General features: G+C 52.7%; 1 protein-coding gene across 1 annotated transcript in view; it reads right to left on the reverse strand.

Annotated features, from left to right (window-relative positions):
• Positions 1 to 16,500, reverse strand: part of Mgmt (O-6-methylguanine-DNA methyltransferase) — a 296,994-nt gene that overhangs the window by 9,017 nt on the left and 271,477 nt on the right. Inside the window, exons 4-6 of the mRNA XM_045137099.1 lie at positions 10,618 to 10,757; positions 3,729 to 3,839; positions 574 to 757 (exon numbers count right to left, since the gene is read on the reverse strand). Of these exons, the coding sequence (XP_044993034.1) occupies positions 574 to 757; positions 3,729 to 3,839; positions 10,618 to 10,757 (435 nt within the window). The remainder of the gene's footprint in view (positions 1 to 573; positions 758 to 3,728; positions 3,840 to 10,617; positions 10,758 to 16,500) is intronic.

A 16,500-nucleotide genomic window follows, 5' to 3' on the forward strand; every position in this document is an offset into this window, starting at 1 on the left:
CCATGGGCAAGCCTCCATGCTCTAATAGTTTCAACTTTTCAAATGCAAACAGTTAACACAAAGCTTATGAGCCAAAACAAAAAACCCAGGTGGCATGAGGGAAGCTTCCCTCCTACCCAGGGACCTCTGTGACCAGGCACCCATGGCAGCAAGAAACACAGAAACAGGAAACAGAGTCCTGGCCATGTCCCAGCGGAAGGAGGCTGAGGGCAAAAGGCTTAGCTTCCCAAATGGACTTCTAGGGTAAGCTTTAGGGTAAATAAACTGACTGCCCCTCGTATTAAGCTGTTTTGCCTATCACTCCAGAGTCCTTCTATAAATCCAGTGGGCTAAGACCTTTGGCCAGCCTTTGGAGGGAAATGGACAGATCCACAGTGACTCAGTGTGACTTTCTGTCCATTCTGATGTTGGTCAAGTCTAACCTGACACCAGGCACAGCCACAGCCGTGTCTTTACCAAGGGACAGGTGGGCACATGGTGGATGTGAGAGAGAAGGCAGACATGGCTCACAATGTTGTTTTGGTCTTGCAGGATTAGATCTGGGGTTATAGTGGAAACTGAGGGGACTTTTACCTGGTTGCACGAGGGACCCTGAGTCCATTCTGGAGACGGTCCCCAGTCTCTTGGCTGCCACTGACCACACACACTGGGGGCTTTCAGAAGTGCCATGCAGGCTTCTGTTCTTAGTCATCTGTGTGTAGGGTACTGACGACAGGGCCAGGGCCGACAGATTCCATGTGGACACATCTACGTGGCCCTTTGAAACAAGAAATTTGGGGTGACCAGGAGTTGACACCATGGGAGAGAAAGAGGTACACTGCAAGACACTGGTACCAAGGAGTTTGGATCTCCGGCACACAACCCACTCCTGAAGTTGTCTATCAAAGGTAGGAAGCGCAGGGAGCTAGACAGCCTGGCTAAGTCACCTCCAGGAGGGCCTGCCCCTTCCCGACACGATGCTGATGGCACACAGAGCGGCCAAAGAAGGGCCACTTCATTCTCCCAGGGACTTCCTTTGCGAACCCAGCACCAGCCAATGCAGCAGCTTCATTCGAAGTGACAGTGTCTTGGCTTTGGGCAGAAATCAGTTCATCTGGGGCTCCTGTCACTATCACCTGATACAGCCATAGGACGTGGTGAAGTGGGTGACATGTGTGTCGTCCGCCTCAAGGGGAAGAGACTGGGAGAGAAGCTTATCCCTCACGTGGCTTGGCCTCCTGCGTGGCCCAGGATGGTCCTTGGGGAACCAGCATGGTCCGATCTCGTCTTCTCCATCGCTGGACGTGGTGAGACTGGTCAGGTGGCAGGAACCGCAGCACAGCTGACGGGCCGCACGGCGCTCAGAACGCCACAGTGGGACATGCAGACCTGTCCGCTTAGGGGGACCTGGGGCCAAGGCCAGAGAACACAGCTCTCTTGTCTCAACATTTCTTTTTATTTGGAAAGTGTTTTTGTAATTCTTTATGCCTTTCCTCTTGCTCTTATTCTCACAAGCTGCGCTGCAACCCCGAGCCAGAGCGGCTGCAGGCAACCACGTGCGCGTTTCATGTCGGCCTCTGCGGAGCGTGTCCTCGGAGCGGTACACAGCCAAGGCAGTGTGCGTCCCGCTGCTGTCACTGGCCACCTCCGGGCATCTATTGAGCCTGCCACGACGGGGCTGGGGGAGCCCTGCGAGAGGACAGTAGACTCAGCTTTCGTGCTGCTCCCAGGGCCCAGGCCCAAACAAGCCTGCGCGAGCTTCCAGGCCGCCTGAAGCTGCAGGGCTGTCCTGGTGCCTTTGATGGGGTCGGGGTCCTGACTGTAAGTGGATGACCCATGCTGGGGGCTTGGCCTTCACTGTCTGTACAACCTCAGGCCCCTCTCAGAGCCTGGTCCTACTTGGAAATGTAGAGATCACAGGGAGGGTCAGGTAGGGCAGCTAGGTGCGGGGAGGGGCCTGTGGGCAGGGCATGGGCCTGGTGGCCCACGTGCAGCCTGCGGGGCCAGCTCTGAGCCAGCGCAACCCTGCTGCCCACGGTCAAGTCTTCCTCAAGCAGAGCAGAGGCCGCGGTCTCCCAGCACACAGCACACCCGGCACGCCGCGGCCACAGCGCCCTCTGTTGGAATCCACACGCAGAAGGCCCAGGCGGCCACAGGGCCCAGGGCTGTGCCTTTGAGAACCCCAGCTCTGCTCTCCTCAGGACAAAGGCAACTCTTTGGGGCTGGGGAGTGGTCGGTGTGGCGCGCCCGGTGTAGGGGGAAGCCTGGCCCTTCCCAACCATGACATACAGACATGGCCCTTTCCGTTCTCACTGACAGATGCCGGAAAATGAGCAGAAATTCCCCAGGGAGGCCAGACAGGAGTACGTGTGTGTGCCGCCTGGAACTGTTCTGGGGAAGCACAAATCTATAGGTCCACAATGCACCCTGCCTTGCAACACTTAATGACCAAACTCAGGTCATGCCACTTTATGGAAAAAAAAAAAAGTACTTAGGATTCGCTTGGCTGACACAGAGACAAGAAAATGTAAATTAGGAGAACAGCCCGAGGTTTGTTTTCATGGGTGTGAAGGCAGTACGCACAGCCAGACCCCACGAGGCTGTATTTCCACGGAGTCTTGGGTGACATGTGTGAACCAGTGTGGCAGCCCTTCTGCACTTGGCACCATCAGAGAAGCCACCGAAAGAAGGCAGCTCTCACACAGCCCCACGCTGTGCGGCGGGAGGCTTCATCGTCCAGCCACACGCTACTTTACCTGTCCACACCCGGGCGGCCAGCTTCTCTTTCACTTTTCGAGCAGTTAAATTTAGAGCTAGAAGCATGATATGACCATGAAGTGTGGATTGTGTCACATGGCAGATTTGAAAACAGTCCCCACTGTTGGGGACACTATGGGCTGTGTGCATGACCTTGGCTGTGTGGGCCCAACATGGGATGGGGGTGGGGGAGGTCTTTTTAGGTACCAGATCCTTGGGTCTCTAAGGAGCTACCATGTGGGGGCCCTCCCCACCTGGTGCCCAGATCATGCTGTGCCCAGGAGAGCAGGAGAGGTTGCGTTCTGGGCATGGCCTGGCACTAGCTCGGCCAAACTCGTGTCCTAAGAGACCTTCAACAGTGCCGATCTCTTTTGGACAGGGGCTGTTTTCTACGTGACCCCAGTGGTGAAGATGCTGTCCTGGTAGTCGGAGAAGCACTTCCCAGGAACTTCTCCTCCAGCTAGACCCGCAGGGGATGCTGGGAACAGAACGGGAGCCGTCGTATCAGCAGGGTGAGTGTCCAGGAAGAAGGGAAGGCTGATGCAGGGGCTGTGCCGGGGAGGGTCAGCTGCTCTGTGTGGACAGTGTGGGGCGGCCAGCTGTTGCCTGCAGATGTCAGATGCGTTCCCCTTCCCAGGCAGGGACCCGAGCACTCGCCAGGACTTCCCCAACCTCACTCCCGTTTTAATGGACATTAAAAATAGAACAATAACCGCGTTAGGGAAGGGAGCCGACGACATGCACAGGGGCCAGTCATCTGAACTCATTCTGCTGTAAAATGTAGAAACAGGAAAGGGCAGCCATGCCACGTCCCTCAGGACACATCCGGCTCTTTTAATATAGTGGTGCCACCACACATCCGCTTCCAAAGCCGCGTCACATCTATGTGTCACTCAAATGTTCACTCCCAATACAAACACTCAATTTCGACCATCACGTTGGGAGCTGGTGGAGCCACGGGCTGCCCCGTCCCCACAGGCTGGCTTCCCCACCTGGACACCTTCGTGGGCCAGCAGCCACTCCTTCACACCCCGTCCTCCGGAGTAGTTTCCCATGGTTCCATCACTGCAGATCACCCTGTGGCAGGGAATGAGGATGGGGACCTAAAAAACAGGGGTGTCTCCATCAGTCAGGTTCAGGCCCGTTGAGGTCTTTGAGCCCAGTCACGCCCCGCCCACAGCTGTCCAGTGCTGCCAGGTGGGTTTCCAGCTGGCAAGATGCTGCTGTGGAAGCATGCTGTTTGCTTGGGCACCACCACCGTGTACCTCCCAGAGGCCTTGAGTCTCGGTGGCCTGTGGGACCTGGGGGAGGAACACCTGCCCGTAGATGTGTGTGAGGTGCAGGCCTCTTTCTGGGAAGTCCCTTTAGCCCAAGATTTGGGAGGAAACTTAGTTTCACCTGAGGTGTAATTCATCATAGAAAGCTACATAAATTGCATGTCTCAGCTCTACGTGGGATGGAACATTTTTCGACATGCTGAGCAGTAACCAGAATGTGACAGTACTCATGTAGGCCCAGTTCACCTGATGGTAGACAAGCTATGGCTATGAGCTACTGCTGTTCACCCTCTGGTTTTATCAATAAAGCTTTATTTTTATTTTTATTTTTTTGTTGTTTATTTATTTATTTGAGAGTGACAGAGAGGAGGAGGAGAGAGAGACAGAGAGAAACAATGGGCACGCCAGGGCTTCCAGCCACTGCAAACGAACTCCAGATGCGTGCGCCCCCTTGTACATCTGGATAACGTGGGTCCTGGGGAATCGAGCCTTGAACTGGGGTCCTTAGGCTACACAGGCAAGCACTTAACTGCTAAGCCATCTCTCTAGCCCAATAAAGCTTTATTGAAACAACCATGCCTGTGGCTATATATCATCCATGGCTGCTTTACCAAACGTAAGCTATTCCCTCCCTCACCTCAACAGAAAAAGCTGACCAAACCTTACTCTGTGCCCACTGTTGGGGTGTTTTCCTCTTCTCCTGGGAACTTGTGGAGTCTGACAGGCACCAGCCTCCATCCCACTAGACATGCTCCTACTGGAAACCACCCCTCAGCAGGCATGGCCAGGGAGGTACACCATCCCAGCAAGCCCCCAGTCCAGGCTGCCCTCAACGACAGTGCTGGGGCTTTCCCACTCAGGTGGTCTGGGCCAGCCAGGTTGTCCTCTAACCCTTAATGTCAAGTACAAAACTAAGCACTGATGCTGGCTTTACTCAGAGAGAGGCCGGTGCTCCATGTAAACAAGCACACCCCATCATTGAGGGGGACGGGCTCCATGGGTGATCCTGGTCAGGCACATATGTTCTAAGCCACTTGCCAAACTTACCTGCAGTGAAAAATGTCAAACGGGGCAGGGCTGGTGTGATTCCAGAATTCCCCATCACAAGAATTCCTTCCCACTGACTCTGAAGAGCCCCCTAAACAGGGTACTTGGGTATAACCTCATGGACTCTCTGGCAGTGCCCATCATTGCCCTTGCCTGGGGTGGCACCATGCAGAAATACAGCCATCTGTATTTGAGGCCCAAGGATCTAGAGGCTGAGCTCAAGGGCCAGGTGCTCACCCAAGGGCTTGCTCCTGTTCCTGCAGCCATAAGGCCACAATCTTATCCAGGGTGTCTTCCCAGTGCCCAACCCCTGAGTGGAGGGCATGGCAGAGTCTCCTTCAGCAGTGTTCCCCAGAAGACTGGGGACTGCGCTTCCTGTACAGGGGCATTCTTGTCTCCACCTGTCCCCACCCCATAGGAAAGAGACAGGATGAGAATAGCCAGGTGACAAAGGGCCTGGGTGCCCACTATAGAGAGTATTGGGCTTCAATGGACGTTTCTACCTGGGGTTCAATTCCCAAAAAGTAGCTTCTGATAGGACTGCTATGGATGGCTTCCCTGAGGGACTGAGGACTCACACAGCCACCTTTCCCCCAGTAGCCATATATAGATTCCCATGACTGGAGGCCCAGACCCCAGCACCCAAGGGGCTGAACACATACAGTTCCACATGTTTGTAGTGGGCAAAGCATCACAGTGGCTGCTATGGGGAGAATATGAGCTGTCAATGACCACAACTAGCATCATGGGCACCTGCTTCAGAGCTCCATGGAGGCTCAGGGCTCCCTCTGGAAGTTCCATGTTGTTCCAGCTCAGGAAGATCTAGACAACAGTATGGTCTTGGATCATTTCAGGCACTCACCCAGTGGCTCTGCTCCAAGTGCCCTGCTGTAGTGGGAACCAAAGCCACTGCCACAGGGCCTCAGGCTGAGGACTTGCCAGGCTACTGATCCTCCTTCCTCCCTGCCAGCAGCTTCAGGGTCTCCACCTCCTCCACAGCCTCTATTTTCCACTGGCCAAGCAAGGCCAATGGGACCAGCTTCTGGTCAGCTGTTTCCAGAGGGAGCTTCTGGGTGCAGATGTCCAGAACCTCAAGCCCCACATCTCAGAACATTCTGCTTCCTGGTGTTGCTTCCTCTGCACAGCTCCTGAGGTCTCAGGGTGTCATTTTCAGCTGACAGAATTCACCTACTGGATGTGCCTCTTGATGGTGTACCACACACACAGTCCTGGAGATGGGGGCATCCCAGCCTCCCTCCTCAGACATGGTGCTTCTCAAAGCTTCTGTGTGTCCATCCTGCCGTACGTCCACGCCCCATGCCGTCAAGTCTGCATGGATGGTAAGGGGCAAAGCAGGGTTTCCACCCGGCAGAGGCTGAGCCTCCACTCCTGCTCTGCACATGCGCAATGGTGGGGCTCTCTCAAGGGGACACTGGGCTGATGGTGGCAGGTTCATGTGGGATGATGGCCTGTGCTGTTGGATAATGGGGCTTGCGGGGTGGGGCCATGGCTTTTAATGGGGGCACAGCTTCCATCACCCCACAAGCTCCTCCTGGTATGGGTGACTCCAGTGACTTGCATGGATGCAGTCAATGGGTGCTTGAAAGACAACTAGCATGATGACCGTGAGGGAAAGAGCTGACCACTCACTCAGAGGTGCACTGGTGAGAAGAGGAAACCCTCCATGTGTGGCTGCCAGTGCCTGACCCTGACCACAGAAGCCATGGAGGATGTATACTGATTTACTGTCTGATTTTTTTTTTAAATCAAATACAGTGGTCACAGCATAGTCAGTGTGAGGTTGTGCTCGATAACACCAACCCTCAGTTTTGACCAGCTGAGGCTGGAGCATGACCCAATCTAGTGCTTTCCTACCCAGCGGTGGACTTGAACCCCGGCTTCAACTCCTTCCATCCTTCTCAACAGGGTGTGGAATTACAAGAAGGACCTGTTTTGTGTTTTAGTGCAGAGACTGGGGCTGAGGGAAGTGACAGCCCGTGTGCACCTCTGTGTGCAGCAGGGGGTGGCTGACTTAGTGATGCACACTGCCCTGAGAAATATATCAGATCCCTGCTCTGTGTCTTCCCACCAGGATGCTGAAGATTTACTGGGCCCCTGGGCCACCTCGGGAGCCCCTGTACCTTCTCCGTCCTCTTCATGACAGCCGCCGTGGCATAGAAGGCAACTTCTGTCAATAGTCAAGAAGCTCTTAGTATCACAGCTTCATTGAAATCTTCATGCTGCGAAATCTAATTCGTCCAATACCCTGATTCATCACTGGCGCAAACCCTTTCTCAACTGCTATAAAACTTCCCAACCCATAGATTTGTATCCAACAAAAATAACATGAAGGGACTTTTCAATCAATAATGGAATCCCTCTGATTCTAGGACTGGCTGAATATTTTTTCCAACCTTGCCTTTGTTCTTCTGGGCAGAGCCCACAAGGGAGAAAGCTTGTTTTCATTCCCAGCCTCATCGATACCTAAATCCTGGTGAACAAGTGACACCGAGAAGTCGTAATCAATAGCTCCCTGTGCGTTTTTTCTTCTGGTCAAGTGGTTCGGCTCCACTGACAACCCCGACACCCGGAACAAGATGCTAATTCTCTAACGGCAGGTGTCTGGGTGAGTGACCGGCACAACAGGACCCGGGGTCACCGGCGCTCCTGGCGATCTTGTGAGTAAACTAACTCCTCAGGAATGTGTTTGTTTAGAAAAAAGTGGGAAGCTCCCTAAGCTCATATTGATCGCTTCTGAACTGCATTTAGTGAATTCTGTCTGAGGATGCAACGGAAGGGGTGGAGGCCTGAGGAGCCTGCGGAACTGCAAGGGGGAAACTGTCCAACTCTCATTCTGAGTGGGTTGATGCCACTTTCCAGACCCTGCCCAGCCTCCTTGAAGGCCAGTTGAGTTCCGCCTGCAAAACTTGACAAAGTTGAGCTACAGGATGGAGGAGATCCAACTCTGCAGAGCCCATCCCTCCTCTGGAAGGGGACAAAGTCACCAACGGCCGGCAGCATGGCATGATGGCATGGGGCTAGCTTTTTGCTAGGCACCCGAGGAATGAGTGTGGGGTAAACTTCCTGGTGCCTGTGACATCCCATCTCCCCTTTCCATTCTCCCTTCGTAGGCACACCTGCTCTGCTCAGCCTCAACATGAGTATTGTGAATTGTCCATGAATCCAAACCTTGTGTCATCAGGTGGAAGGGACACTCATTGGCGTCTAGCTAGGATCTGCTGCCACCAAGGACACCCGCCAAGGACAGGGCCAATAGGCAGAGCCCACCCAGGTCTTTTCTCCCTGAAGTCCCTGTGGCACCTGCCGAAGAGCCTGCTCCTGAGCCAGCAGGTACGGGCTCTCCTATCCCATGGCCGTCTCCAGGATGATCTCATACAATTTATAGCATTTCTGGCAAAGCAGTGGCCTTTGCTCTAGTTTGAAAGTTGCTGCAAGCAGGAGAGGGAAGGTTTACCACTGCCACAGCTGTCATCGGCCCAAGAGCGGGGACAACACTGAGGGAATGCGACAGGTGCCCACATAGTCTCTCTTCTGATTGCGTTATCATCTCCACTCCTGTCTGACACGTGAAGGAGATGCCCTTGTGTTCAGACTTTATGGGTCTCAAGAGTTTGAAACTCTGTGGGACCCTATTTTATATATTTTAGCAACCAAGGGTATATCTGAACAGAGATATTTGTAGAGATAGACCGTGGGAGAAAGTCCCCCGGGTTTGCTGAACACTAAACGTTTCTGAACACTGCCCTGAGCAGGCTGCTAGCCAGACACAGTATTCTCACTGTGGGGAGTGAGAAACCATGGGTGTCATACACCTGGATGTGGGCATGTGCCCAGGTGTATGCCAGTCAGTAAGGCTTGAAGTACAAGATGGGAGCTGTACACACTGAGAGGACAGCAATGTTGGTGCCCACTGTGGAACCACTTCTGCACTTACATGTGTGCATACAAGAAACTGTACAAAACTATGTCTAACTTAGCCAAGTGTCTACATCTGACACAGTGCCACAGGAGTGAACAGGAGAATGCATGTGCCCTCATCAGAAGAGACTCAAACCTCAGTGGAAGAGAACGGGAAGACTCGTGCCACCCAAAGACTATGAGGAGGAGTACTGTCTGAACTAGCTCCAGCCATGATACAGGAGGGTGCAGGGAAGGCCAGCTTCCCATGTTCCCCGTGGTGTGAAGTACAGCCATAACCTAGTGGTGTCTGAGTGATGACCTAGGAGGGAATGTGGTTTTCTCTACGAAAGATGGACATGAAGCTTTCTTGGGAGATGATAGAAGCCACCTTCAGGAATGGACTGGATGGGTATTATGGAAAGGAACCCCTGAGCACACCCATGCCAGCACAGGGAATGCTAAGCAGAAGCACTGGGGGTCCCTGACATTGTGGGGCTTCTCTCTGTGGGGTGTGGGGATAGAACTCCATTTGTGATGCTTTGAATATAAAATGCCCACCATACCCTCATGCATTTGTGATTAAACCTCATGCTTGATCCTTTGGCTGGTAGAACCTTTGGGAGGTGGAGCCTTGCTGGAGGAGGTGTGATACTGGGTGTAGACCCTGGGGTGTCATAGCCCAGTGCCCCCCACCATACTCAGCTCATTCTCTTTCCCCCTGCTGATGTGGAAATGCGACACCCAGCTGTCTGCCTCTGCTGTGCTTTTCCCATTGTGCTGAGACTCCCTCACAAACTGCAAACCAGAAATAACTCCTCCCATAAGCTGCATCTTGTTCAGCATTTTGCTCCAGCAATAAGAAGCTAGTGGGTCCACTCTTCTCAGGCACACATGGGCTAGGCCCAGCCTAGGTCACCACTGTGTGAGATTTTCTTATTCCCACTGGATACTGCGGCTATGATAGAAAGCCAAGGTACTCACTGTGCTTGTGGGACCACAAACTACATAGTCCATTCCATCCTATGGGCTGTCCTGTCAACTAGGAGTATCACCCACACCTTCTTGTGGCCTGGAAACCTGGTGCTCAATAAACTCTGGTGACAGACTTGCAGGAGGGATAAAGATGCCAGAGTTGGAGGGCAGGGGCTGTCCAAGGACAGTAGCATCTGGGAGCCAGGGGCCATCCATGGGTGCTGGCATCTGAGAACCAGGGGCTGTAGCTGTCTATGTTACAAAGTGTCATGCTTCCTGGGCTCATGCCAAGGATACCCAGAGGACTTGGGCCTCGATGACAGAGCGCAGCCCCTAGCACACGCTGAGTCAGTCCCACGACGAGCACCCGATGAGAGCGCTGTCCGTGAGTGAGGACACGAGGCTGCTCTCCGGCCCATGAGCTCGTCTCCAGAACCCATCCTCTCTGCTTTGTGCTGTGGTAACAGTGGGCTCACACGGCTGGGGTACAGTGGGATGCACCGTCACAGATGTTGCCATCCCTCCCCACTCCAGCCGCATATTTGGAATAAGCTTACTCAGGTGACACTTGTCCCTCAGAGTGGAGGCCCACTCAGCAGCCAGCCTGACTCCCAAGGGTGACACTTGCCCCCAGAACTGAGTACACCCTGCATGTAGAACTTACGGGATTGTTTCTCATGGCTCCTCCCACTGCGCGAGCTGCTCTGGGGTTGCCCACCAGGGCTGCTAATTGCTGGTAAGAAACCATCTCTCCAGCTTTCACCGCCGTCAGCAGCTTCCATAACACCTGCCTGGTGAACGAATCTGAAAGCAAGGAAGCAGGATGGCGTGGTTTGGACAAATGGCTCCAGTAGCTTGGATATAAATAGCTGCTGGTCCCCAGCAGAAAAAGCAATGACACAAACAGAGTCGTTACACTCAATTAAAACATAGCCTCCACACAATGTCCGGTCACTGTGTCACCTGCAAGGAGAGAAAATGTAGGAGGCGGGCATAGAGCAGGCAGGCCTCAGAAGGCCTCTGGATCTGTAATTTCCTTTCACCCTCCCCTGTTCCATGTAGGGCCATGTGTGACGCTGTCACCATGTTGGGCAGATGACTATCTGCACACAGTCCACTTAGAAGCCCCAAAGCCCCTGTCTGCCCACGACACAGAAAACTGGGACTGCTGGCTACTTTCTGTCAGCTGGGAGGAGAAGAAGAGGCAGGGATGGTCTTACACTAGCCATCCACACCCAGCAGAGCGCGGGTGGTCCCCAGCGCTGCTCTCAATGCCAACATCCTGGTGGGCCTGGGTGTGGGGTGATCCTGGCTGCTGGCAGCTTTCATGAATAACACTGCAAAAATAAAGTAACTCGCAGGGCGTGGTGGCGCACGCCTTTAATCCCAGCACTCGCGAGGCAGAGGTAGGAGGATCGCTGTGAGTTTGAGGCCACTCTGAGACTACATAGTGAATTCCAGGTCAGCCTGGATGGGAGTGAGACCCTACCTTGAAAAACCAAAATAAATAAATAAAATAAAATAAAAAATAAATTATTTTTAAAAAATAACTCTTGCCCATGTTTTCTGATTAGCCATATCAAATGGCATGTGTTCTTTGTCCTGCCACCAGGATGGCCAGGGAATTGCATACCAGTCTCCTCTCTCTGGTCATCTCTGGGTTTTGGACTGTCTTCTGAGCATGCAATGAGCAGTCCAGGCACAGGAAAGAGACTGTGCGAATCGATCCTTATCGTCTCTGCAGAGGGGACACACCACTCAGGTGCACGGAGGGAGACAGAGACACATCCCCCATGCCCAGGCTTGGACCCTCAGGGGCAGGGGCTTCTGAGTGGCATCAAAGAGGGGAAACCTTTGTGGGCAGGAACATCACCCGGGAGTGCATCTGTCACGGTGCTCATCATACTTGGTGCCAACCTGGCGAAGTATGATTTGGTCTTTGAAGGAAACACACCCTCACATGCATGTTAAATAATAAAACTCACTTCTTAGCTGAAGGGAATGATAATCTGTTTAGTCTTTATTATAACATTAAGCAAGTTAGACATCAGCATAATCCAGGTGATACTAGAAAAGGGTCATCAAAGAAATTAACTTTGTTGTTCATTAATTTACATGGATTAGCAGAGGGCAAAAAGATAGCAAATGTGTTCTAGTTTTTTATGATATAATTTCAAACTGTACAGCATTTGTGGCAGGAGGGTGACTTTGGGGTTAATCAGACTGATTTGTCCTTTTAATTGCTTTCTATTCAAAGAAAATTCATTAGATAATGTTCTCTTCAAAATTCATGAATCAGTTTAGCTGAAGAAACCGCATTAGCAGCTTTGGGTTCATTAGCAAACGCAGCTTGAGTGGCTGGTTGCTGGGGGGGTGTCCTTAGGCAAACAGCTCTGTTTACAGTCTTTTCTTCTGAAAGGGGCTTGAAATCACACTGCTAATCGGCATTATTGCTACTGTTGTGACGCCTAAGCTTAAGCAAGAAGGGGGACGGGAGAAGGACGAGGTGGGCTGTGTCACTCAGAGGAAGGGGCTTTCTCAGGAAGGAGCTGCCACAGCACCCTTCGTGTTGTGGGAACTGGAGGCTGGCACCTGGCCTTTGACCGAGCAGCAAACCAGGTGGTGCGTCTCGTGTGCTCGTGCCCAGGGAGAAGATGGAGCCTGAGCGTTTACAGAACAGCCTCGAACTAAACCATCCTGGCATGAAAAGAAGCAATACTGGAGCCAGAGCCGAGCATGGCTGAGAAGTGATGCCATCCCTCTAGCGCCAGCAGTACCCACCAATCACCGCTTGGTCACCAAGCACCTTTCTACCTGGGCAGAACAGTGTCCTATCCTGTGAAGGACTGAGTGCACATCATGCAAAAGTCCAGTTTATGAAGCTATTGCACTTCAGTGAGGAACTGGTTCACACAAGGCCATGTACTCGGCAGTATGGCTCAAAGAAAACGATGTTTTGTGATCAAGCTCATTATTTTATAAACACACCCCCAGACCCATTTTGTCCTGTGGGAGGCAAACACGTTCGTGGGTCAGTTGATGAGCCACTACAGCAGACACACGCGGCCGGCACGAGCTCATGACCACAGCCGCCATCTTAGGTCTGGAACGCAGCGCTCCACAGCGTTCTTCCCATGCTCTGCTCTCCCCATGCTCTCCGCCTCCTCTTCCCGAGCCTTGCAGGCTGTGACAGAGATGCCTCATGTAACACTGAGTGTTTAACTGTGGTCACTCAGTGCCTCGATGAGTCTCCCATTCCGCTCTGTGAAATGGAACTTCTCTGATCAAAAGTGAGGGCAGCACTGCTACGTGAGCCCAGGTATTTAGACGGGCCTGACCCATCCACGTAGCCGCCTGAGATGTCCAGGCTGTGTGCCAGGCCTGAATTCCCTCCAGCGGGGCAGGCCTCAAATGCAAGCAGAGAGCAGGTGGCTGCTTCTGTTCCACTTGGACCACTACTGCACCAGAAGGCACATCTTCTCTCAGCATCCGCTGCTGCTAAGACTGTTGAGTATTTTTCTCCCCTAGCAGGCTGCACAGCCCTTTCCAGCTCTATGACAGCCAGCAGAGGGGAGCTTCCACCTCAGCTCTAGCTTAATTTCTCGGTGTCCTGCAACCAAAGCATGTGCGGTCTGACCATCTAGTTCTGGGGGTCGACAAGGAACGCTAGCAGCAGCCTGCATGCATTGTTTGGGGGTTTCAGGGATGTTTCCTTAAACAGCAACTTGCTGGGCAGCAACACAGCCCAGCCGCTGGGATTTCTATGTCTTCTGAGTATTCATTATGTACCCTAACTAGATGCTTCCACCAAATTCTCCATTTTTAGTTACAGTTTTAAAAATAAGCTAACAGAAAGGTAGGCTTCTGTGTGGTTTACTCATAACAGTCTTGGTTAACCTTCCCTCACCCCTGCAAGCCCTTCGCTTTGTCGCCCTCTGGCTCCTCAGCCTCCTGGTTTCTAAGGCTGCCTCTTACTCCAACTCACTTGTGCATCTAAAATTCCATGCTGGGGTCCGCATGTGAGAGAGGGCACTTGCAGGCCACAGCGGATGCTCCTTCCTATCAGCCCTCTGCTGTGTTTTCCAGAACTATCCTTTCTCCACCTGCCCCTGGACCTGAGTGCCCTGCCACCCTGACCTGGCTAGGGCGACGTCAGGCTCTGCTGGAGGTGCCCTGCGCCTCAAAGCTCCCTCCTCTGACTCATGAGGCCAGCAGAAAAGGCAGCTAAACTCGTTCTGAGCCAAACATTATCAGCTGAGAGGTGGGCTTCTGCTTTCCGTGTCGGCCCTGGAAGGACCCACGCTGTGTCACAGACACAGGGACTCTGTGAGCGTCAAGAGGCGGTACAGGGCCCTGTGGATGGCAGATCACCTCTCCTCCTGGGTTTGAGCCCAGTCAGCCAAACTGCATGTGCTGAGGGAGGTCCCACGCCAGGGACATGGCAGGGGGAGGCAGGCAGCTCGACTGCCCGCTGACCTCACATGAGTAGCTCGATGTCCCAGGTGTCTACCTCGCCACTGGGGTCATCATCATCACAAGCGCTACGTCAGCAAGAGGTGTCCTGTGTCCTCATCACATGTGGTTGGGCATGGAGCAACCGTCACTGCATGTATGAACTTTGAGAGAGACAAGTGTTCCAAGACCCCACCACACACAGATGGGCATGTAGCCACCATCGCTGCAACCTGCATTTGGCCCTGGACACCCTCCCTGGAGGGGCCGGGCTTGCACATGCAAGTGCGTGGGAGGCGTCTTCTTTCTTTCAGCTACAGAGCACCCCCAGGAGGGCCACGCCTTGGCACCCATCCTTCGGGGGCAGGAGACACCCAGGCAGACGCACAGAGGCCAGTGCAGAGCTCTACCTGAGGAGTATGCTATACTTTGTGCTGTGGCTGTGTTGTGGCCATCGATGTGGCCAGCTATGGGAACAGTGCCTAGTTCCTGCAGCATTCCCATGTCAGCAAGGGGCTCTCCTGGAGCTGGTGTCCATGGCACAGGCCACGGCTATTTGACTTCATGCCACCTAACCATCAGGGGCAGCCAGAACAAGCTTCTGAGGAATGAAACTGAGACACAGAAACAAACAGAGTGAATTCTGAGGCCAATCTGAGGGAGGAGGGACACTGTGTCTGATAGCTCTTACTGGACACGTCACAGAACCTGGCAGAATGCAGCAAGCAGCTCAGTGAGGGCCAAGAAAAGTCACCAGAAGCAGCCAGACAGGAGGAAATGTACCAGAAACAATGAAGTGGCAGCATTTCCTGTTGTCTCAGGTTGCACTTCCTGCAGCCAGAGCCCTAGAGCAAGGTCGCAAATCCTCTAGAGAGGGAAAGGATAGTCCCTCTTCTAATCCTGTGCTGGTGCTGGGGTGTAGGAGCCCCGAGGAGCTGTCCTCGAGGACCTGGAAGGGCTGTTATTCTGCTGCTAGGTCCTAGAGTGGGTAACTGGAGCCCCAGCTGTGTGTCCACTAGACTGAAAAGGAAGTACTGAGAATTGGAATGTACCAAGGATATTGTGAAGGAAAAGACCCCCCTTCACAGGCAACCAGAAATTCTGCTTATACGTATACTCTGGCTTAGCTGTGTGGCTTCTCATGCTAAACAGAGGACTCAGGGTCAGGCCCTGCTGAGTTCAAACCAAGACTGGGTGGTGCAGAAGAGGACAGAACTAAGAGAGAGAACTATCTCTGTGTGTGCTGGTGTACAGAGATCCCAGCCCACAGAAAGCCAGGTGGGTCTTCATGCTCAAATACAATCAGGTTGTCTGCCTCCTAAAACAGAAATATCAACACCTGCAGGATTTGCTGTAGACCCAGCATCTCAATATTTAGGAAGATCAAATTATAATCCAAAACTATTTAAGTATGCAGAGATTTAGAAAAATGTCAGCTGCTTGTTAGAGGACAATGAAGCTAGAATTATCTGTCCAATGGTGCAAAGGACATTTTATAAAATGCTGCAAGATGGGAAAACACTCCTGAAACAAATGAAAGGCACAGAGTCGCAGGCAAGAAGCAGGAGCCACAGAGAGTAAGCACGGAGGAAGTCTACTTCAAGTCCTGATGAGTCCGCGCCCCGACTTATGAGCGGCTCTTTGTGGTCCCAGTACCACAGAAGGGATGCTAGAGAAAAGTCACTGATTTGTACACAGGCCGAGAGAAAACCCAGATCTGAACAGAGAGAAAAATGCATTTAAAACAAAAAACTGGGGCTGGAGAGATGGCTTAGCAGTTAAGCGCTTGCCTGTGAAGCCTAAGGACCCCATTTTGAGGCTCAATTCCCTAGGACCCATGTTAGCCAGATGCACAAGGGGGCACATGCATCTGGAGTTCGTTTGCAGCAGCTGGAAGCCCTGGCATGCCCATTCTCTCCCTCTCTCTCTCTCTCTCTCTCTCTCTCTCTCTCTCTCTCTCTCTCTCTCTCTGCCTCTTTGTCGCTATCAAATAAATAAAAATAAACAAAAAATTAAAAAAAAAAACAAAAACCTGAGAACTAGAGGGATGTATGGATGCTGGGTTTTAAAAAAATCTAATGTTGTTGTCATTGGT

The sequence above is a fragment of the Jaculus jaculus genome, chromosome 1 (genome assembly GCF_020740685.1).
Source record: "Jaculus jaculus isolate mJacJac1 chromosome 1, mJacJac1.mat.Y.cur, whole genome shotgun sequence".
Lineage (NCBI taxonomy): Eukaryota > Metazoa > Chordata > Mammalia > Rodentia > Dipodidae > Jaculus > Jaculus jaculus.